This window comes from Portunus trituberculatus, chromosome 46 (assembly GCF_017591435.1).
Source record: "Portunus trituberculatus isolate SZX2019 chromosome 46, ASM1759143v1, whole genome shotgun sequence".
Taxonomy (NCBI): domain Eukaryota; kingdom Metazoa; phylum Arthropoda; class Malacostraca; order Decapoda; family Portunidae; genus Portunus; species Portunus trituberculatus.
In genome coordinates, this window is record NC_059300.1 from 29,303,987 (window position 1) to 29,322,192 (window position 18,206).

The 18,206-nt window shown below is 39.3% G+C and overlaps 1 protein-coding gene across 1 annotated transcript; it reads right to left on the reverse strand.

Annotated features, from left to right (window-relative positions):
• Window positions 1-5,871: 5,871 nt before the first annotated feature.
• Window positions 5,872-7,328, reverse strand: LOC123519794 (tigger transposable element-derived protein 1-like). Its single transcript, XM_045281312.1, has 3 exons — window positions 7,041-7,328; window positions 6,250-6,840; window positions 5,872-6,162 (listed from the first exon to the last, which is right to left on the reverse strand). The coding sequence occupies exons 1-3, from the start codon at window positions 7,326-7,328 to the stop codon at window positions 5,872-5,874; spliced, it is 1,170 nt and encodes a 389-aa protein (XP_045137247.1).
• Window positions 7,329-18,206: the final 10,878 nt, after the last annotated feature.

The window sequence follows — 18,206 nt, forward strand, 5'->3', positions numbered from 1 at the left end:
AAGTAGTGGAAGAAGTCAAAGTTCACAGCTCAGTGAAACAAGGAGTGGATAGGGCAAGAAGTTTGGTTCAGAAGGTCATTAATGAATAATAAAAAGAGAGTGGGTGATAGGACAGACCCCTGAGGAACACCATTGTTAATAGATTTAGAAGTTCTAACAGTGGCCGTCTATCACGGATGCATTAGAATGGTCAGAAAAGAAACTTGAGATAAAGTTGTAGAGAGAAGGATAAAAACCTAAGGAGGGAAGTTTTTAAATCAAAGCTTTGTGCCAGACTCTATGAAAAGCTTTTAATATGTCTAATGCGACAGCAAAAGTTTCACCAAAATCTCTAAAAGAGGATGACCAAGACTCAGTAAGGAACGCCAGAAGATCACCAGTTGAGTGACCTTACAGAAACCATACTGGCGATCAGATAAAAGATTGTGAAGTGACAGATGTTTAAGAATCTTCCTATTGAGGATAGATTAAAAAACTTTAGACAAGCAAGAGATTAAAGCTATTGGATGGTAGTTTGAACGGTCGCTCTTTTTAGGAACAGGCTGAATGTAGGCAAACTTCCAGCAAGAAGGAAAGGTAGAAGTCAATAGGCATAGTTGAAAGAGTTTGACCAGGCAGGGAGGGATCCCATCAGGTCCATAAGCCTTCCGAGGGTTTAAGCCAAAGAGGGCATTGAAAACAACATTACGAAGAATTTCTATCACAGACACCTGTTTTTCTTACAAAAAACTAGCAGTTCCAGTTTCACTTACATACGTCCGCCAAGATTTCAAAAAATTCCGCCTGCCAGTGTGGTGCCCAGCGCTGCCGATGGGATCGGCTGCGCTGTCCCTCAGTTAATTCTCGGCGTGCATCGTGTTCTTACGCGCTGCGGTTCCGTCCCTGTTTCTCTTCTTGAACATTTTAAGTGCTTTCTTTGCCAATTTCTTCCTGTTTTCATGGAGGAGGACCTTAATGGGCAGCATGCTCATACAGAGCAGCCTGCTGCTGCTCGGGAGAGTGGTTTGCTGACGGATGTGGCTGCTTCCATGCCTGGTTCTTCTGGCTCTCAGGCATCTTCTAAGTCTTCTAGACGGGTTTGCTCGGGACAAGACTGCACCAAGGTCTTGGGCATTTTCCTCTAGGATTCTCATTCTGTTTGTGTTAATTGCAGGGATATCTGCAACCCAGGTAAGAGGTGTGGTGAGTGTTCTACTTGGAGCAATGATAAAGTCCTTACCGCTTATAAGTACCAGTGTGGTTTTAGGCGCAGGAGGTTCGCCAAGGCAAGACATTCCCATAGTTCTGTTGCCCCTGTTGTTATGTCTCCTGTGATGTAAGCACATTGTAGTCTGGTAAGGCATCTCCTGTTCAGGGGACAAGAGATTCACCAGCTGCCTCTGTTTTGTCCAACATTCATTATGGTTCAGAGATTTTGTTTTAGGACGGTAGTGTTTTGTCCCAGGACGAGCTCACTGCTGGGGATTCAGCTTCCCAACAAGGCTCTAAGCCCCCTGTTACTATTGACCTCTCTTTGTTTTTGAAGTCTTGGCAAGAGGAGGTGCTTGCTTCTGTCAACACTCTTGTTGCTTCTCAGATAGGAGATTTGCATGGTTCTGTGCCTCCCCTGCTACTGACCCCTTTCCTCCAGCTGTCCCCTCGTCTTCGGACCCGGACCTGATGCAGTTCAGTGTCCCGCCCTCCCAGAGTCCTGACACAAAAAGGTGAGCAGTCACCAGTCACACCAAGTCAGGGGGCCAGGGGGGGGCTGTCTGAGGACTAGAGGTGCCTCTTAAGAGTTCCTGTCCACCTAAGGATGATGTTAGGTGGATAAGAAGTTCCACCCCACCTCAGTAGTGTCCGGCTACCCCCCTTCTCGGAACCAGTCGGTGCGGGGGACTGGGGGAAGGTGGGCTGGCACAGTAAGCCTGGCGCCCTCCCCCCATGGCCTTGGATGAAGGCCCGGCCGGGAGAGACACTTGCCCCCTTGCCTTGTCTTCCCGCCCACAGGATGGTATGCTCACGCCTTACCCATGGGCTACCTCCTCTGTCCTTTCAGCCGACAGGGGCCCAGTGTCTGATGACCCCCCTACAGCACAACAAACCCACTGTCCTACTCATACTAGCCTTCACAGTGGCCATGTTGCCTCTGTTTCGGCTGATGCAACTTGTCCCCAGACCGACCCGACACGCACAGATGGCCGTTGTCCCAGAGATGATCTTTTTAATTTTGGTGATAAGGTGATATTTATCCGTATTTTAGTATATACACTCAACCCTCGATTTGCCGGACTAAAACGGGGGGAAGGCTTGACCGGGAATGGCAAATCTCCTGCAATGGAAAATGTTCCAAGGGTGGTCAAGTTAAAGTTAGTACTGTGAGTGGCGGGGAGGTGTAGTGTGGATGACGTCATCAACCCTGCTCCCCCACGCTGGGCCCTCTCGGATGACATGAGCGGATACCATATCTGTGAATTTTTCTTACCGTATATCGAATCGAGGGTAGTAATTTCCAAATACGGTAATTGTGAATTTACTGGATAAAGAACTACCTTATAATGAGGACTTACTGTGTATATATATATATATATATATATATATATATATATATATATATATATATATATATATATATATATATATATATAGTAAAGTCCCGGGTTACATCGGTCTCGAGTTATGTCAAACATAGTTACGTCAAACTTATAGTTACGTCAGTCCACTATAAAGCAATTTAAGATTAAAAAAATTGAAAATTTATAAATCGTAAAGTGCGGGATTTATTGTTATTGTTGGCCGCCAGGCATCACTAGTGGTTACCCGCCACACCGCCCGCGTCACGGTTGAGCCTTGAATATAAAAACACCCTGCCTCAGTTCCACCACACCGTTGCCCCTGGCAAGAGTGTTATCCTACTTCTGCGTTTACTGACTCAAGTTCTTAGTATCTTGCTCAATGGCACCAAAGAGAAAACTCCTTAGTGACAGCAGTGATGCTAAGAAAAGGAAAACCATTATGCTACAAGAAAAAGAGGACATGATTAAAAGACATGAAAAGGGAGGCAGCAGCTGTGTGTGAGGGAGTGAAGAAGAAAATGGGAAGCCCGTTACCATGACAACGGGGAGGTTGACGACCTTGAGGGCTTGCGCATCCATCACAACAATAACAACTCCGGAGCCTTCGCCTGGGTCACACGACACTCACAGCTCACTTGCACCGTCTGCGTCTGTCTGCTGATCCCTATTGCCCTTTCCTATTGCATTTCCTGCCCCGCTGCCCATGCTTCTACTCCCGCCGCACTGCACTACGCTCCCAGCTGTCCGCCCTGGGCGTCACAACATTCGACCTGCCCACCCTCCTGGCGGCATCAGGCGTCCACCCCTCTCGGCAACCTGCAGTCCTTCGCGTTCGCGGCCCTAATCAACAACAAAAACAAGCTTGTGTTTCATATTCCTACATAGTTGTAAATAATATAACAATATAACCTTTAACTTACCTGAATGACCATAAACAATGATTGATTGAAAACTCGATAATATACTTTGAAATGTATGGAAACTCGAATTACGTACAAAATCAACTTATGTCATGTTTCAGGAACGTAACTCTAACGTAAACTGAGACCTTACTGTATATATATACAGGGATCGTCGCAATTCGACGGGGTTAGGGCGGTCTTTCATCAGTCGAATCAGCATTAATTCAAATCGTGAAGCAGTTTTTCCCATAGGATACTTAAGAATTAGGGGGGATAGGGACCAACCTCCAGCCTAGACCTCCCAAAACATCACTAAAACCTTTAAAAAACAATAACCTAAACTAAATCAGTACTTCATTTATATCTAACTTTTTTTTTTTTTATTAAACACATTAGGATGCTGTCAAGGTTAGGTTCCCCTTAAATATTTTTGTTGATTATTTTTCTAAGTGTTACAAGAGAAAAACGTACTACGCCAATACCTGTGGCTGACTGTATATATATATATATATATATATATATATATATATATATATATATATATATATATATATATATATATATATATATATATATATATATATATATATATATATATATATATATATATATATATATATATATATATATATATATATATATATATATATATATATATATATATATATATATATATATATATATATATATATATATATATATATATATATATATATATATATATATATATATATATATATATATATATATATATATATATATATATATATATATATATATATATATATATATATATATATATATATACAGTCAACCCGGCTATTGCGACTTCAGCTATCGCGTTGTATTGCTATCATACACCCATGAAGAGCTGCTAAAATTTCATTATCGCGACCTCAGATGCCTGCTATCGCGCGCCCAGCCATGACGTCATGAGGTATCTGAGCGCTCATTGGCCAAAACCGATACCAGAATTTTGGCCGATTCCGATACCAATACCGATACCACCTAATTGGGCAGATACCGATACCACCGATACCGATACTACTACTTATAGTGATTACTGCACTGGACACCAGGATGAGTTGGTGGACGGCGATCGTTATCAGATGGGAGGCTTTGTTTTGGGGGATGCTGTAAGTCCTTCTGAGAACGTTTGTGAAATAGGAGCAATTCTAGAAGCTTTTTGAAGCCATTTGCAAAGGTAAATTACTCAGTAATCATTCATTATCTTAGATCGAATATATCACTAAGTAGTAAATTCCTTTTAGGTATCGTAAGTATCGGCATAAAATAAGCCGATACCGATACCCAAACAATGGGCCGATACCGCCGATTCCGATACCGATACCGATGCATCGGTACATCTCTAGTAAATACAATGAGCTGATGTAATTTTTTTTTTATGTTATAACCTTGACATGTTTTAATTGGTACCAATGGATTATACAGTAATTTAAAAAGAAGTAAAAATGAGGGATATTAAGAATAAAATTTGTGGTTGCGGTACCAATAACAATTTTCACCATTAGTTGTTCAATTCGGCTATCGCGTTTTCGGCTATATATATATATATATATATATATATATATATATATATATATATATATATATATATGTGTGTGTGTGTGTGTGTGTGTGTGTGTGTGTGTGTGTGTGTGTGTGTGTGTGTGTGTATACCTATATAACGTGTATATATATGTATGTTTGTATATACAGAAACTCCCCAACTTACGAACATAATGGGGACCGAGAGGCTTTTCGTAACTCCATTTGTTCATATATCCAAAGTCGGGTCTCCATTGCCTTTTTTCCCATTGTTTTAAAGTTTTGTTTACATTAAGAATACCTGTACATAAATCCCAATAAGTACGACATACCTTATACAGTACCTGTAATATGTAATGCTTTTAATATTATTTGATGGTGATTCATACAACTAATGTAGAAACATACTTTATTTAAAAAGAAAATATATTGTAGTGGTGATTGGCTGGCGAACCGATAGATAAGATGGTGTGTGGTCAGCTGGGCAGGGAGAACACAACCAGGGCCGTCACACAACACGAAGCCTACCCGTTAGACCGGGGATGACACCATACTATACTGAGAAAAATCGATAAACATGGATAGATTAACATGGCGTCAATCAATGGGGGTTGAACAGGTGTCTATAAATCTGGGATGACTAAGCGTCTGTATATCGGGGTCAAACAGCTGACATGGTTACCGCTAGGTTACAGACTCACGTTACACATTTTAACGTTAGGGCTATGTCAGTTACATACATGAAAGCATTTCACATGAAATATAAAACAGAAAACATTGCATACTTGAAATGAAAATGAGGAAACTCGTAAGATTTACCTTGTTCACTTGGATTTGTTGGAGGAAGTGGCAGGCGAGGAAGGGGATTACGAGATGGGGGAGGGGTCGTCAGCATCGCTGTCAGCGTCAGGCGTGTGGGTAGAGGATGAAGATGACACTGGCTCAGGGGTAGATGGCACTGACTGAGGAGTGGATGGTACTGTTGCCTCACGTTTATCTACCCGTTTGAAGAACCAATGAAGTGATGACTTGCTCACAGCCTTCTTTTTTTCCTCGTATATGATGCGGTAGCATTTAAATTCATCATGAACAGCTGCTGACACCTTGGCATGTCGTTCTTCATTTGGGTCCTCTTCTTCAAAATTTGCCAAGGCTGCCTCTATCAATGCAAAAGCTTCTGCCATCTTTTTAGTTTGGAAATGTTTTGGTGGCATTTCCACTTCTTCCTCCTCTGCCTCTTCTGCCTCCTTCCTCTGCTTCTCCAATTCTCGTAGTTCATCATTAGACAGCTCCTTGTCATGGTCATCAAAGAACTCTGTGAAGTCCTGCTCCTCCAGCTCTAGCTCCAGTTTCTCACTCATGGAGATTAAATTGTCAACAACCTCCTCCTGCTCCTGCTGAATATTTTCAAACCCAGTGAAATCATGAACAACCTGAGGGCAGAGCTTTTTCCATACAGCATTCATACAGGTGGTTGTAACTTCCCGCCAGGTGGTATTAATGTTTTTTATGGCATTGTAGATGTTATATGACTTCCAAAATTCGCTCAGAGTCATATCAGTCTTGTCTGTTGCCTTCAGTGCCTGGCGGAAAGTGCACCTTAGATAGTATTTCTTGAATGTTACGATGACTCCCTGGTCCATAGGTTGTATAATGGAGGTTGTGTTGGGTGGCAGGTAGACAACCTTGACATTAGGGTGAAAGTCATCTAGGTAAGATGGGTGGCCAAGGGCGTTATCCAGCACCAGGAGGACGTTGAATGGAATGGAGTTGCTCCGACAATACTTCTTCACCTCAGGGATAAATTGATTATAAAACCACTCCTGAAAAATCGCCTGTGTGACCCAAGCTTTAGGGTTACTCTTCCACACAACTGGAAGAGACGCCTTGGCAATATTTTTTAGGGCACGTGGGTTTTCCAAGGTGTACACCAGTAGGGGCTTTAATTTTAAATCACCACTGGCATTACCACCAAGCAGTAGCGTCAGTCTGTCCTTTGCAGCTTTGAAGCCAGGCATCGTCTTTTCCTCCTTACTGATGTAGGTTCAGTCAGGCATTTTTTTCCAGTAGAGGCCAGTTTCATCCACGTTGAAAATCTGTTGTGGTGTGTAGCCTCCTGGCAGATAATTTCTGTTAGTTTTCCTGGGAATTCCTCAGCTGCCTTAACATCTGCACTCGCCGCCTCACCAGACACCTTCACGTCATGCAAGTTATTGCGCGCCTTGAAGCAGTTAAACCACCCATGACTTGCAGTGAATGATACATCCTCACCATACTCAGCCTTCAGTTCATTGAATAGACTCAGGGCCTTCTCTTGAATCATCATAAGGCATAGATGTTTCCATTTTTGGATGCAGTCCTCGAACCAGACGCCGAGATGTTTTTCCATCTCCTCAATCACTTTCCCTCTCTTTTTCGATATGATGGTTGATTGCATGGGCACTACAGATTTCACGTGTTCCACTATTTTTTCTTTGTTCTTAATAATTGTGCCTACAGTTGACCAATTCATATTAAATTTTCATGCCACATCAGACATTTTCTCACCTTTCTCAAGCCATTTTATGATGTCCATTTTCACCTCTAAAGTTATAGCCTGACGTTTTTTGGCACTTTCACTGGTTTCACCGTTTATTTTTCGCTTCACACTCGACATTTTTTATGGAATGATGCACAGGTAAAGCGAATTATGGCACAAAAATTGGCGGTACATGAGGACACAGTGAACAGATGCTTTCGTGTTTATGGCGGGAGGGCAGGTGAGTGAGCGGGGCAGCACCACAGCGTGGCAGACTCGTGAACTATATTCGCGCCCGGGAAATTTGAAGTTTGCTAGCATCTTTCAAACAATTTTTTGGACTTAAGTATTTCAAAAATTTGTTCATATGTATGGAATGTTCGTAAGTAGGGGAGTTTGTGTATATATATATATATATATATATATATATATATATATATATATATATATATATATATATATATATATATATATATATATATATATATATATATATATATATATATATATATATATATATATATATATATATATATATATATATATATATATATATATATAGATAGATAGATAGATAGATAGATAGATAGATAGATAGATAGATATAGATATATAGGCAACCCCCGCTTAACGAACGGGTTACGTTCCTAAAAAAAACCTTCGTTAAGCGAAATTTCGTTAAGTGGACCGATTATAACAAGTTTAACCCCTGACTTGAACTTCCATTGAGAGTAAACAAAGTGAGAGTGCATCATAGTACAGTGAAAGGTTTAATGAAAGTAAAAATTATGAAGTTAAACATGTAGGCACTTCAATTTAAGTCATTATAATGTACACTAATGTATGTATGTACATAACTTTATAATGTTTATGATCTTAAATTTATGAAGGGAGGTAGAGTGAAATGGGAAAGACACTAACTGGCAACCTGTGGAATGTAAACAAAGGGCGCATCATTGTATCACATACAAAACTTATGTACCACATTTCCATTATCCATTGTAGAGTCACGAGTTCAGGTGGTTCTTTTAGCTTGCAAGGAAGATACGGTCTCACCAGCCTTCTTAATAGAGTCTGCTGACTTGAAAATAGTAGAGACAGTAGATGGAGTCAAGATGGTGGCAAGCACTGCTATTAGTTTTCTCGCCTCGTGTCTGTGAAAAATATCCAGCTTCACTTCAAGAGTAAGAGACTTCCTGGTCTTCTTAGCAATGCTAGGCGACATTGCAGGGTGTTTTGGTGGTAAGTTGAGCGAGGGAAGATGAGCTGCTGCTGATGCAGTTATTGTTTTGAACAGGGGGGAGTGAGTGGTGTGCGTGTTGTCCACGAGAGGCGCTGGTGTATTCAAAAGCCTGTCAGCTTGCGTGATATGGCGGGGCTTTCAAACTTGGAAAAAATTACTTGGATAAAACTTTGTTAAAGCGAGTTTGGTGTTTGTTAAATGACCAGATGGTAGTAAAATTAAACCTTCGTTGTAGCAAAATTTTGTTGTGTGAACCTTCATTAAGCGGGGGTTGCCTGTATACAGGAATACTGTGCTTAACGAACAGGATAGGTGATATCAAAGCTGTTCATAGAGCAGAAATTCGTTAAGCAGATGTAATTTTCCCATAGGAAATAATTGAAATAGGGGGATGCGTTCTGGGCTGGTCCCCAACATACCACATGGATTAAGATAAAAATTACATTTTTCTTTTAGCTTTTTACAAACCTTGCCCCCAAGAAAGGATTGTTTTGTAATGCATAAAGTGAAATCTCACACGGAATACAAGAAAATAAAGCAGAGATAAGATCAGCCACAGACGAAGCAGAGACTCATGGCGACTCGGCCGCTTCTTCTTCTTCTTGTAACTCTTTTAGCCTGCATGTTGTCTCTCACCAAGATATTAAATTTATTTTTCCACTCCTCTATTGCCTGCTATAATGGATATCATATCTTAGTATTTATATACGCTCATGACATGAGGATAACCTCGACTGTGTGGCACTGAGTGATAGTGAATTACTAATGAAATTATAGCATTATAGCAGGCAATAGAGTAGTGGAAAAATAAATTTAATATCGTTGTGAAAGACAACACGCAGGCTAAAAGAGTCACAAGAAGAAGAAGAAGCAGCCGAGTCGCCATAAGTCTCCGCTTCGTCTATGGCCAATCTTATCTCTGTTTTATTTTTTGGTATTCCATGTAAGATTTCACTTTATGCATTACAAAACAATCCTTTCTTGGGGGCAAGGTTTGTAAAATGCTAATAGAAATGTTGTTTTGTGAACATAAATGCATATATAAGACAGTAACACCACCTCCAGAGGTGATGTTCCCAGCAACCTCAGAGCAACCTGATAGCAAGCTTGTCACTGTCCCTCCAAGCGTTCATAGAAGCCATTTCGCAGCAGGAGGTTGCACTGACGTTGTTAAAGAATCTTGGATCCAGCTCCAGGAGCACTAGAGACAGAGGCGGGGAGCCAGCCAATCACAGCGAAGCTGCTGCGTTTGGTCCTTCAACTGGCAAATTCAAACCCAGAAAATTTGCCAAATGGATGTGGTTGTACGTTATGCGGACTTTTTGGTCTAACTTTATATAGTACGTTAAACCAGAGATTCGTTAGACGAACGTTTGTTAACCCGTAAAGTCCGACAGGCCTTAAATAGGGCTGCATTGCACACTTCCGACAGTCCTTAAATGGGGCAGCTACTTTGAGCGCTAAAAAAAACCGCGCTAGCATTGGTAGCGCTGCTATATTTGGTCATGACGTAGGCCTATGGTAGTACTGTCGGCTCCCAGGAAGCACACCGCTCTAGCCAGTTTTTTTTTTTTTTTTTTTTTTTTTTTTTTAAAGGGGGGTGAAGAGAGGAGGTAGCTAGCTGAAGAGAAAGTGGGTGGGAAGAGAAGGGGTGAAGGAAAGTAAGAGAGAGATAGATGGTGGGCTTGACCACCTTGCTAATTTTAGGCTCTAGCCAGCTAGTCTCCCGCAAATTTCTGTGAGGTGCGTGAGCGTCGTGTCGCGGTGATAATTATTTACGTATTTACTTATTTAAGGAACTATTATTTACAACTATGGCTACTGGTGCTAAGAGGAAGCTAAAGTTTAGTGATAAAAGTGATCAACAAGGCGGGACAAGACGGAAAGTGCACAGGTTGGAGGTAGATCCCGACCCCGCTATTGTGACAACATCGTCACCCACGCTTGATAAAAACATACGTAACTATAATCAGCCAATATGAGTGAAAACACGAAAAACATGTGAAAACACATAAAAACATGAGCAGTGCCTTACATTATGTAAGAATACACATAAAAGCAGCTCCCCCGAGTTGCCGCTACCACAATCTTCTCCAATTATCGGTTATTATTCTGAGACAACCATAGTGAGTAGAGCAATAAAAACTTGTAGGATGATGCATTGTCATGTCTACTAACAGCAGATTTTTTTCCAGAGTAATTTATAAGAGTTGATTTTTTTATGATAATTGCGGTAATGGGAGGGTGCGAATTTTGCGGCCATCGGTCTTAGCGGGTTAAGCGGAGTATTACTGTGTGTGTGTGTGTGTATATATATATATATATATATATATATATATATATATATATATATATATATATATATATATATATATATATATATATATATATATATACACTAAAGTCTCGGGTTACGTTGGTCTTGAGTTACGTCAAACTCGTAGTTACGTCAGTCCACTATAAGGCAATTAAAAAAATTGAAAATTTATAAATCGTAAAGCGCGAGAATTATTGTTATTGTTGGTGGTTACCCGCCACACCGTTGCCCCTGGCAAGAGTGTTATCCTACTTCTACGTTTATTGACTCAAGTTCTTAGTATCTTGCTCAATGGCACCAAAGAGAAAACTTCTTAGTGACAGCAGTGATGCTAAGAAAAGGAAAACCATTACGCTACAAGAAAAAGAGGACATGATTAAAAGACATGTGAAGGGAGGCAGCAGCTGTGTGTGAGGGAGTGAAGAAGAAAATGGGAAGCCCGTTACCATGACAACGGGGAGGTTGACAACCTTGAGAGCTCGCACACCCATCACAACAATAACAACTCTGGAGCCTTCGCCTGGGCCACACGACACTCGCAGCTCACTTGCACCGTCTGCGCCTGTATGCTGATCCCTATTGCCCTTTCCTATTGCATTTCCTGCCCCGCTGCCCACGCTTCTACTCCCACCGCACTGCACTACGCTCCCAGCTGTTCGCCCTGGGCGTCACAACATTCGATCTGCCCACCTTCCTGGCAGCCTCAAGCATCCACCCCTCTCAGCAACCTGCAGTCCTTCGCGTTCGTGGCCCTAATCAACAACAAAAACAAGCTTGTGTTTCATATTCCTACATAGTTGTAAATAATATAACAATATAATCTTTAACTTACCTGAATGACCATAAACAATGATTGGTTGAAAACTCGATAATATGCTTTGAAATGTAGGAAACTCGAGTTATGTACAAAATCAACTTGCGTCATGTTTCAGGAATGTAACTCTAACGTAAACCGAGACCTTACTGTATACATATACACTGCTGGTCAGAGCGGAAGGTGCGGTACCTGTGACACTTTAAGAAGGAGATTAATGACACAGAAAATATGTTTTAATGAGAGTATTTACCTAAACTAGTGATTGATAGGGTACCCTCGTGCCTTCTTGACGTTTTGAGTCTCCTGGGAAGTGAATCACCCACGTCGGGGAGATACTGAGCGTCAATATTGTCCCATATGTCCTGAATAGTGGCTTTGAGGCGTGTGAGGGAGGAGGTATATCTCTCCTTTAGCTTCAGTTTTATGTATGCCCAGGGATTTTTTGTAAGGTTAAGGTCTGGGGAACTTGCAGGGCAAGGTTTTAAAAGGCTGACATTGCAGAAATCAAACCAGTCAACAATTAACTTAGCAATATGGCACGGTGCATCATCTTGCATGAAGGTATCAGCATTGCACTTTTCCGTACACTCATCTAACTCATCTAGAATGATTTCAAAGTAGTTATTTTGGTTCATACGAACATTCTTAGGCAAAAACACTAATTTTTCAAGACCATAGTAAGAAAAACAACCCCACACCATCAAAGAATCTGGATATGTGTGTGTTGTGTAGCGTGGATCGTGATGGTTACTACCGGGTCTGCGATACACACAGTTTCTGTGGTTGTCTGTAATCTGAAAGATTGCCTCATCTGACCAACGAACGTACCCTACGACACTTACCTAGGTTCGCATCTTTGTGCTGAGACACAAACTGCAAGCCTACTGTTAAGGTAAACATGACTGAAGCAAGGTTTTGAAACTGCGCGGCAACTCCGTTATCCCATGTCGCCTTTCACATATCTCTGCACACTCCTTTCACTCACCCCACCCAGCACAGAGGGTTCCTAGCCTAAAGTTCCTTGCTGTGTATGAGAGGGTTGGCCTAAAGCTGTCTTCGAATTATGTTCAGATTTCTCTGGCTTACACTGCACTTACGCCCTTCAGGCTTGTAAGGTGGTGGCGAAACGTCTCTTCCTCCCTCATGATAAATTTTGGTCCAACGTTGAACAATTCTGAGACCTTTGCCAGTGTTCGCGGCAGTTTCTTGATTTGACTTATTCTCCCTCACAGAGGCACAAATGACGGAGATTTGGGCCTTACTAATTAGTTTCCTAGGTCCCATAATAGGTAGTAATGGCACAATGGTAAGCTCACGCATCCACAAGAAGGGCCCGTGAGGGAGGGTGAAAGAAAATTCAAATGCAATCACATGAACCACAGACGAATGTTGACTAAGGAAACATATCATCTACTTTGACAACTAGAGCTGTAGAGTTGTCAGATAGCAACATACATATGTTTAGGAGTTAAGAAGGGATGAATGAAATTTGGTCAGCGTGGAAGTTGTTGTCCCTTTTGCGCCTTCCGCTCAGACCAGCAGTGTATATATATACAGTAAGCTCCCACAGTTGGCGAATCTCAGCTTTGCGAAATTCACTTTTGGCGGTAAGGTGGCCACAGACCACTGAGTGCATGCTTGGCGATTTTAATTCAAACTTGGCGGTCCCCTGACGGCTGCACAGTGAACCACACAGCTCCCCGGTGACGTCAGACCTCTCTCTAAACCTATCAGAATGCAGTGTGAGAGTCCCCTTCAGCCATTTTGTTTGTGCTAGTCTGTGTTCTGCTAGCATGGGAACAAATTCTGGCGATTTACCACCAACATGGCCTCTACCAGCACAACAGGTGGTATCGGTGGGGTTAAGGACAATGGTGGTGGTGGCAAGGACGAAATTGGGCGAGGGAAACGGGTGGGAAAAACGGGAGTTACAGCCTTTATATCATGTCTTATTAGCTTTGTTTACTGTTTATTGGTCTGTTTTGTACATGTGTTCTATTATGTGAAGGCAAAAGCTTTTATTTCAGCTTGAAAGATGGTATTTTAGGGGTCAAAAGAGGGACTGTTGCAGCCTTGAAAAAAACAACATGCTTCTGTGTTCTGTTGGTAGTTTTCATTTGCAAACTTGTAATACCACCAAAGAGGCTTATTAGTAGTAAAAATAAGGAACCTAGTGAGACTGCAAGTGTTAGCGAGCAATAGTGGGTGTATAGGAATCACACCAGGAGAAAAGTTACAAAGACATTTTCATGGATGGTGACTTGTCCTCTGATGACCTCACTCTTCCTCCCCATGCTTCTCCTGTCCTCTTCTATGTTATCCATCACCAGCCTTCACTTACGATATGTACAAACCAAATTATAAAAAAAGATTACATTGAAATTTCTATAAACTTCAGGTTTTGCTAAGACTAGAACAAAGTACTTGATTTATAAGTGTCTATAATCAAACTTTTTGGTACTCGAACAGCCATTTCAAATTATTTAAATTCAATTATTGAGTCTCCACTGTATATATATATATATATATATATATATATATATATATATATATATATATATATATATATATGTATGTATGTATGTATGTATATATATATATATATATATATATATATATATATATATATATATATATATATATATATATATATATATATATACAGTGGTATCTCGAGATACGAAATTAGTTCGTTCCGGAGTGGCTTTCGTATCATGATTTTTTTCGTATAGAGTCACGTTTTACATGTAAATTGCCTAATTTGTTCCAAGCTCTAGGAAAACACCACATTAAATTTTATAATAAGGGTAAAACCAGAATGAAATAAGAGCCAAAGAGCCAAACACATTTGAATCCTAACCTAACCATTAATACCTGTAAATGAAGTAGATAATAGAACATTATACATTAATAAATAAAAAAATAATAATACGAAAATTATACGAAAATGTGGAATCTTGCCTTTCGCATGAGGCGATATCCGAAAGCGAAAGTGGCAGCAGAGGAGGAAGGTAAATGGCAGAAAATATAGAAAATGGCAGGAAACATTAACACTTAACTTTACGAAACACTTAAAATTATTACCGTATTTTATGGCTTACAAGACACACTTTTTTGCCAAAAAAATACCCTGAAAAATACTAGTGCAACTTTCTAAGATGAATGTTGTATTGTAAGGCAACACCCAACCACAAGTGAGCTTGGACACTTGACTGATAGTGACCTGGATTTGTGTTGAGTCATTAAATTATGATGTTAGCTTAAGTACTATTTGATTCAGCCTTTTATATTATGTAAACTCAGTACTTAGCTGTTACAAGTATTTCCAATACCATAATCCTTCCTGTAGCCTACTCGGTGTGTGAGAAAATGGCCCACTCCCTCGTCTCATAGCAACACACACACGTACGTACATGCACACGAACGCACACACATGCCAGGTGCCTTTATACTTTTATTAACAAAACATCCAAATGGCTTACTCATTCAAGCAAGAGTCAAAACTCCACTTGTGAATTATATTCACAAAGATAAAGCCTGTGAAGCACGATTGCAAAAATCAAATAAATACGAGCTGCAGCACTGACGCGTTCAGTTTCAGCAATCGGACAAGTGATTCTGTAATGTAAACAATACGTCCAATACATGCCGTCGCTCGCCACTGAAACAAGAGATGGATTGCTTCACTGTGTATACGTATTTACCAATGGTGTTTTTATTTACAAAGTTTTATATTTGTGGTGAGTGCTCCAGCAAATTTGTAATGAGTGGTGAAACAATAGTGTCTTGCAGACTCCTTGCTTCTGATGTTTTTGTGTTCAGTGGTCGGGTGTATGGTGAATGCGTTCTTGTATGAATGACTTTTTCTTTCTTGGAAATTTCTTTCAACTATTAGGGTGCGTCTTCCAAGATGCAGCGTCTTGCAAGCCATAAAATTCAGTATTTATTTATCTTATTTTTTTATTTATTTTTTTTTTTTTATTTATTTTTTTTTTATTAATTTTATTTTATTTATTTTTTATTTATTTATTTATTTTTTTTTTTTTTTTTCAGTTTCTAAATGGCGAGGATTTTAAAATTTTCTGCACACAGGAATTTCGAGTTTTGTTTTGTATCTTTCGTATGCTGAGTAATTTTTCGTAATATGAAGCAAAAAAATCTTCGCATATCATTTCATAAAATGAAATTTTTGTATACAGAAAGTTTCGTATCTCAAGGTACCACTATATATATATATATATATATATATATATATATATATATATATATATATATATATATATATATATATACATATATATGTATATATATATAGGTTGATAGATAGATAGATATATAGATAGATAGATAGATAGATAGATAGCTAGACAGATAGATAAATTTCTTGAGTGGTTTAGAGTTACCTACATGTCACCATGATAGCCAGGTTCTAGGTGGAGGTGTAATTGCCTTATACCAAAGATGTGCTTGGGTGGTGATATAGACCCTAATATGGATTCCACTATAAATAAAATTGCCTGTGTCACTAATGGGTGGAAGCTAGATGTTTCTCCCCATACTCTTCAAATATACATGTACCTACAGGCACTATAGGCTATGGGGAAAAAAAAAAAAAAAAAAAAATATATATATATATATATATATATATATATATATATATATATATATATATATATATATATATACACACACACACACACACAATATGGAAAATCTCCAGAAATATATTGCCTATGCCTCCTTAAGGACATTAATCTAATCTAGCATTACCTAACCAAATCTAGCTTAGCTTAGGGGGGAAATTCGGTTGAAAATTCTTGAAAATATGATATTTGGCATTTAACATTGTCACTCTGTGGGAAGTGTTTGCCAGGTGCGAGATGCATTTCTCAGTTTAAAGGGCTGGACCTTTAAATGCCTGAGCTTGTGCCATGCCCCCTTTATCACTTAGGCTTTGATTTTCTTACATTCCTTTTGCTTGTTTTTTTACTGTTTTTTTAATTTGTTTTCTGATGAAGCAGTACAATAGTTTTGAAAGAGCCTGTAACTTGGAGGGAAACCCAGTAGCGTTACCATGTTCACCCCCCAGACCACCACCCCACAGTGCGATCTCCATCAACTTGTCGCACACTTTTTGTATCCTAAAATTGACAATGTCACGTGTAAATGCTAAAAGAAAGGTAAAGAGTGAAATAAGTTGCCAGAGAGCCTTGAAAAGGTGGAGGACTGAGGAGACATGTAAATCAGCCACTTCGTCTTCCTCCAATCTCCACATAAAAAAAACATGTCTGAAGTATGCTATAGAAACAGGAGAGGCTGGCCTACCAAATGAGTGATGATGGTTCTCTGGTAGTGATATCATCGGAAAGGTTACAAAAAATTGGTCAGTCGTATGAAGTGTGAGTGTGGAAACAGTTACCTCAGAAGTAATGAGTAGTAACTTCAAAATAGATTCTACCTGGCTATAGTGAGGTGGGTTGGCTCCGATAATGTTATTTTCATAATGGATATAGTAGATATATCCATTATATGTGATAAAGTCAAATTAATATGTTATAAAGTCATATTAATATCATAAAAATGGGACCAGGAGCTAGAAGCCTACCAGACAAGGGAAAACTCACCTTGTGTAGGCACTTTTTATATGCTATCCATGACCTCATACTATCTAAATAACCACTACCACACTCCAAGAAGATGTCAAAGGATTATGTGAGTAAATATTTGTATTTTGTGCATGTTAGAGTGAATTATATGGGCATATTGAAGATGTTCACAGGAAAATGCATTTTTCCAAACTTTCTCTTTTTGTGCATATATTGTTGAATAACTTTTTCATTAATTGACTGATTTTAAAAATTCTAGCAGCAAAATTATCATCAGCCTCATCGTTACAAATGTGACCATGGTCGTGATCAAATCCGTTCTATTAAATTCAAGATAGATTTTAAAACTCAAAATATCAAATAAAAAATATATTATTTTGTGGTGTGATGAAATTGTTATAACTTAGATTGCATGTATGCTGATAGTTACATTTGTTGGTTATGTCTTTTACCTCTGATCAAAACAATATCAGCATACTACTATTAGTTATGATTTTATAGCGTGATTTTGAAATTTCTTTTTCATCACCAAAAAATTATTTTTGCACAAAATCTACCAGAGGTATCTATATCATATTTATGATATAAAAGCAATACATATTAATACACATTGTGTATAAATATTCTAGAATTAGGTGAAAAAATAAGGATAGGAGAGCCAAAAAGCCAATATTGCATCACAAGAACCAAATTTCCCCTT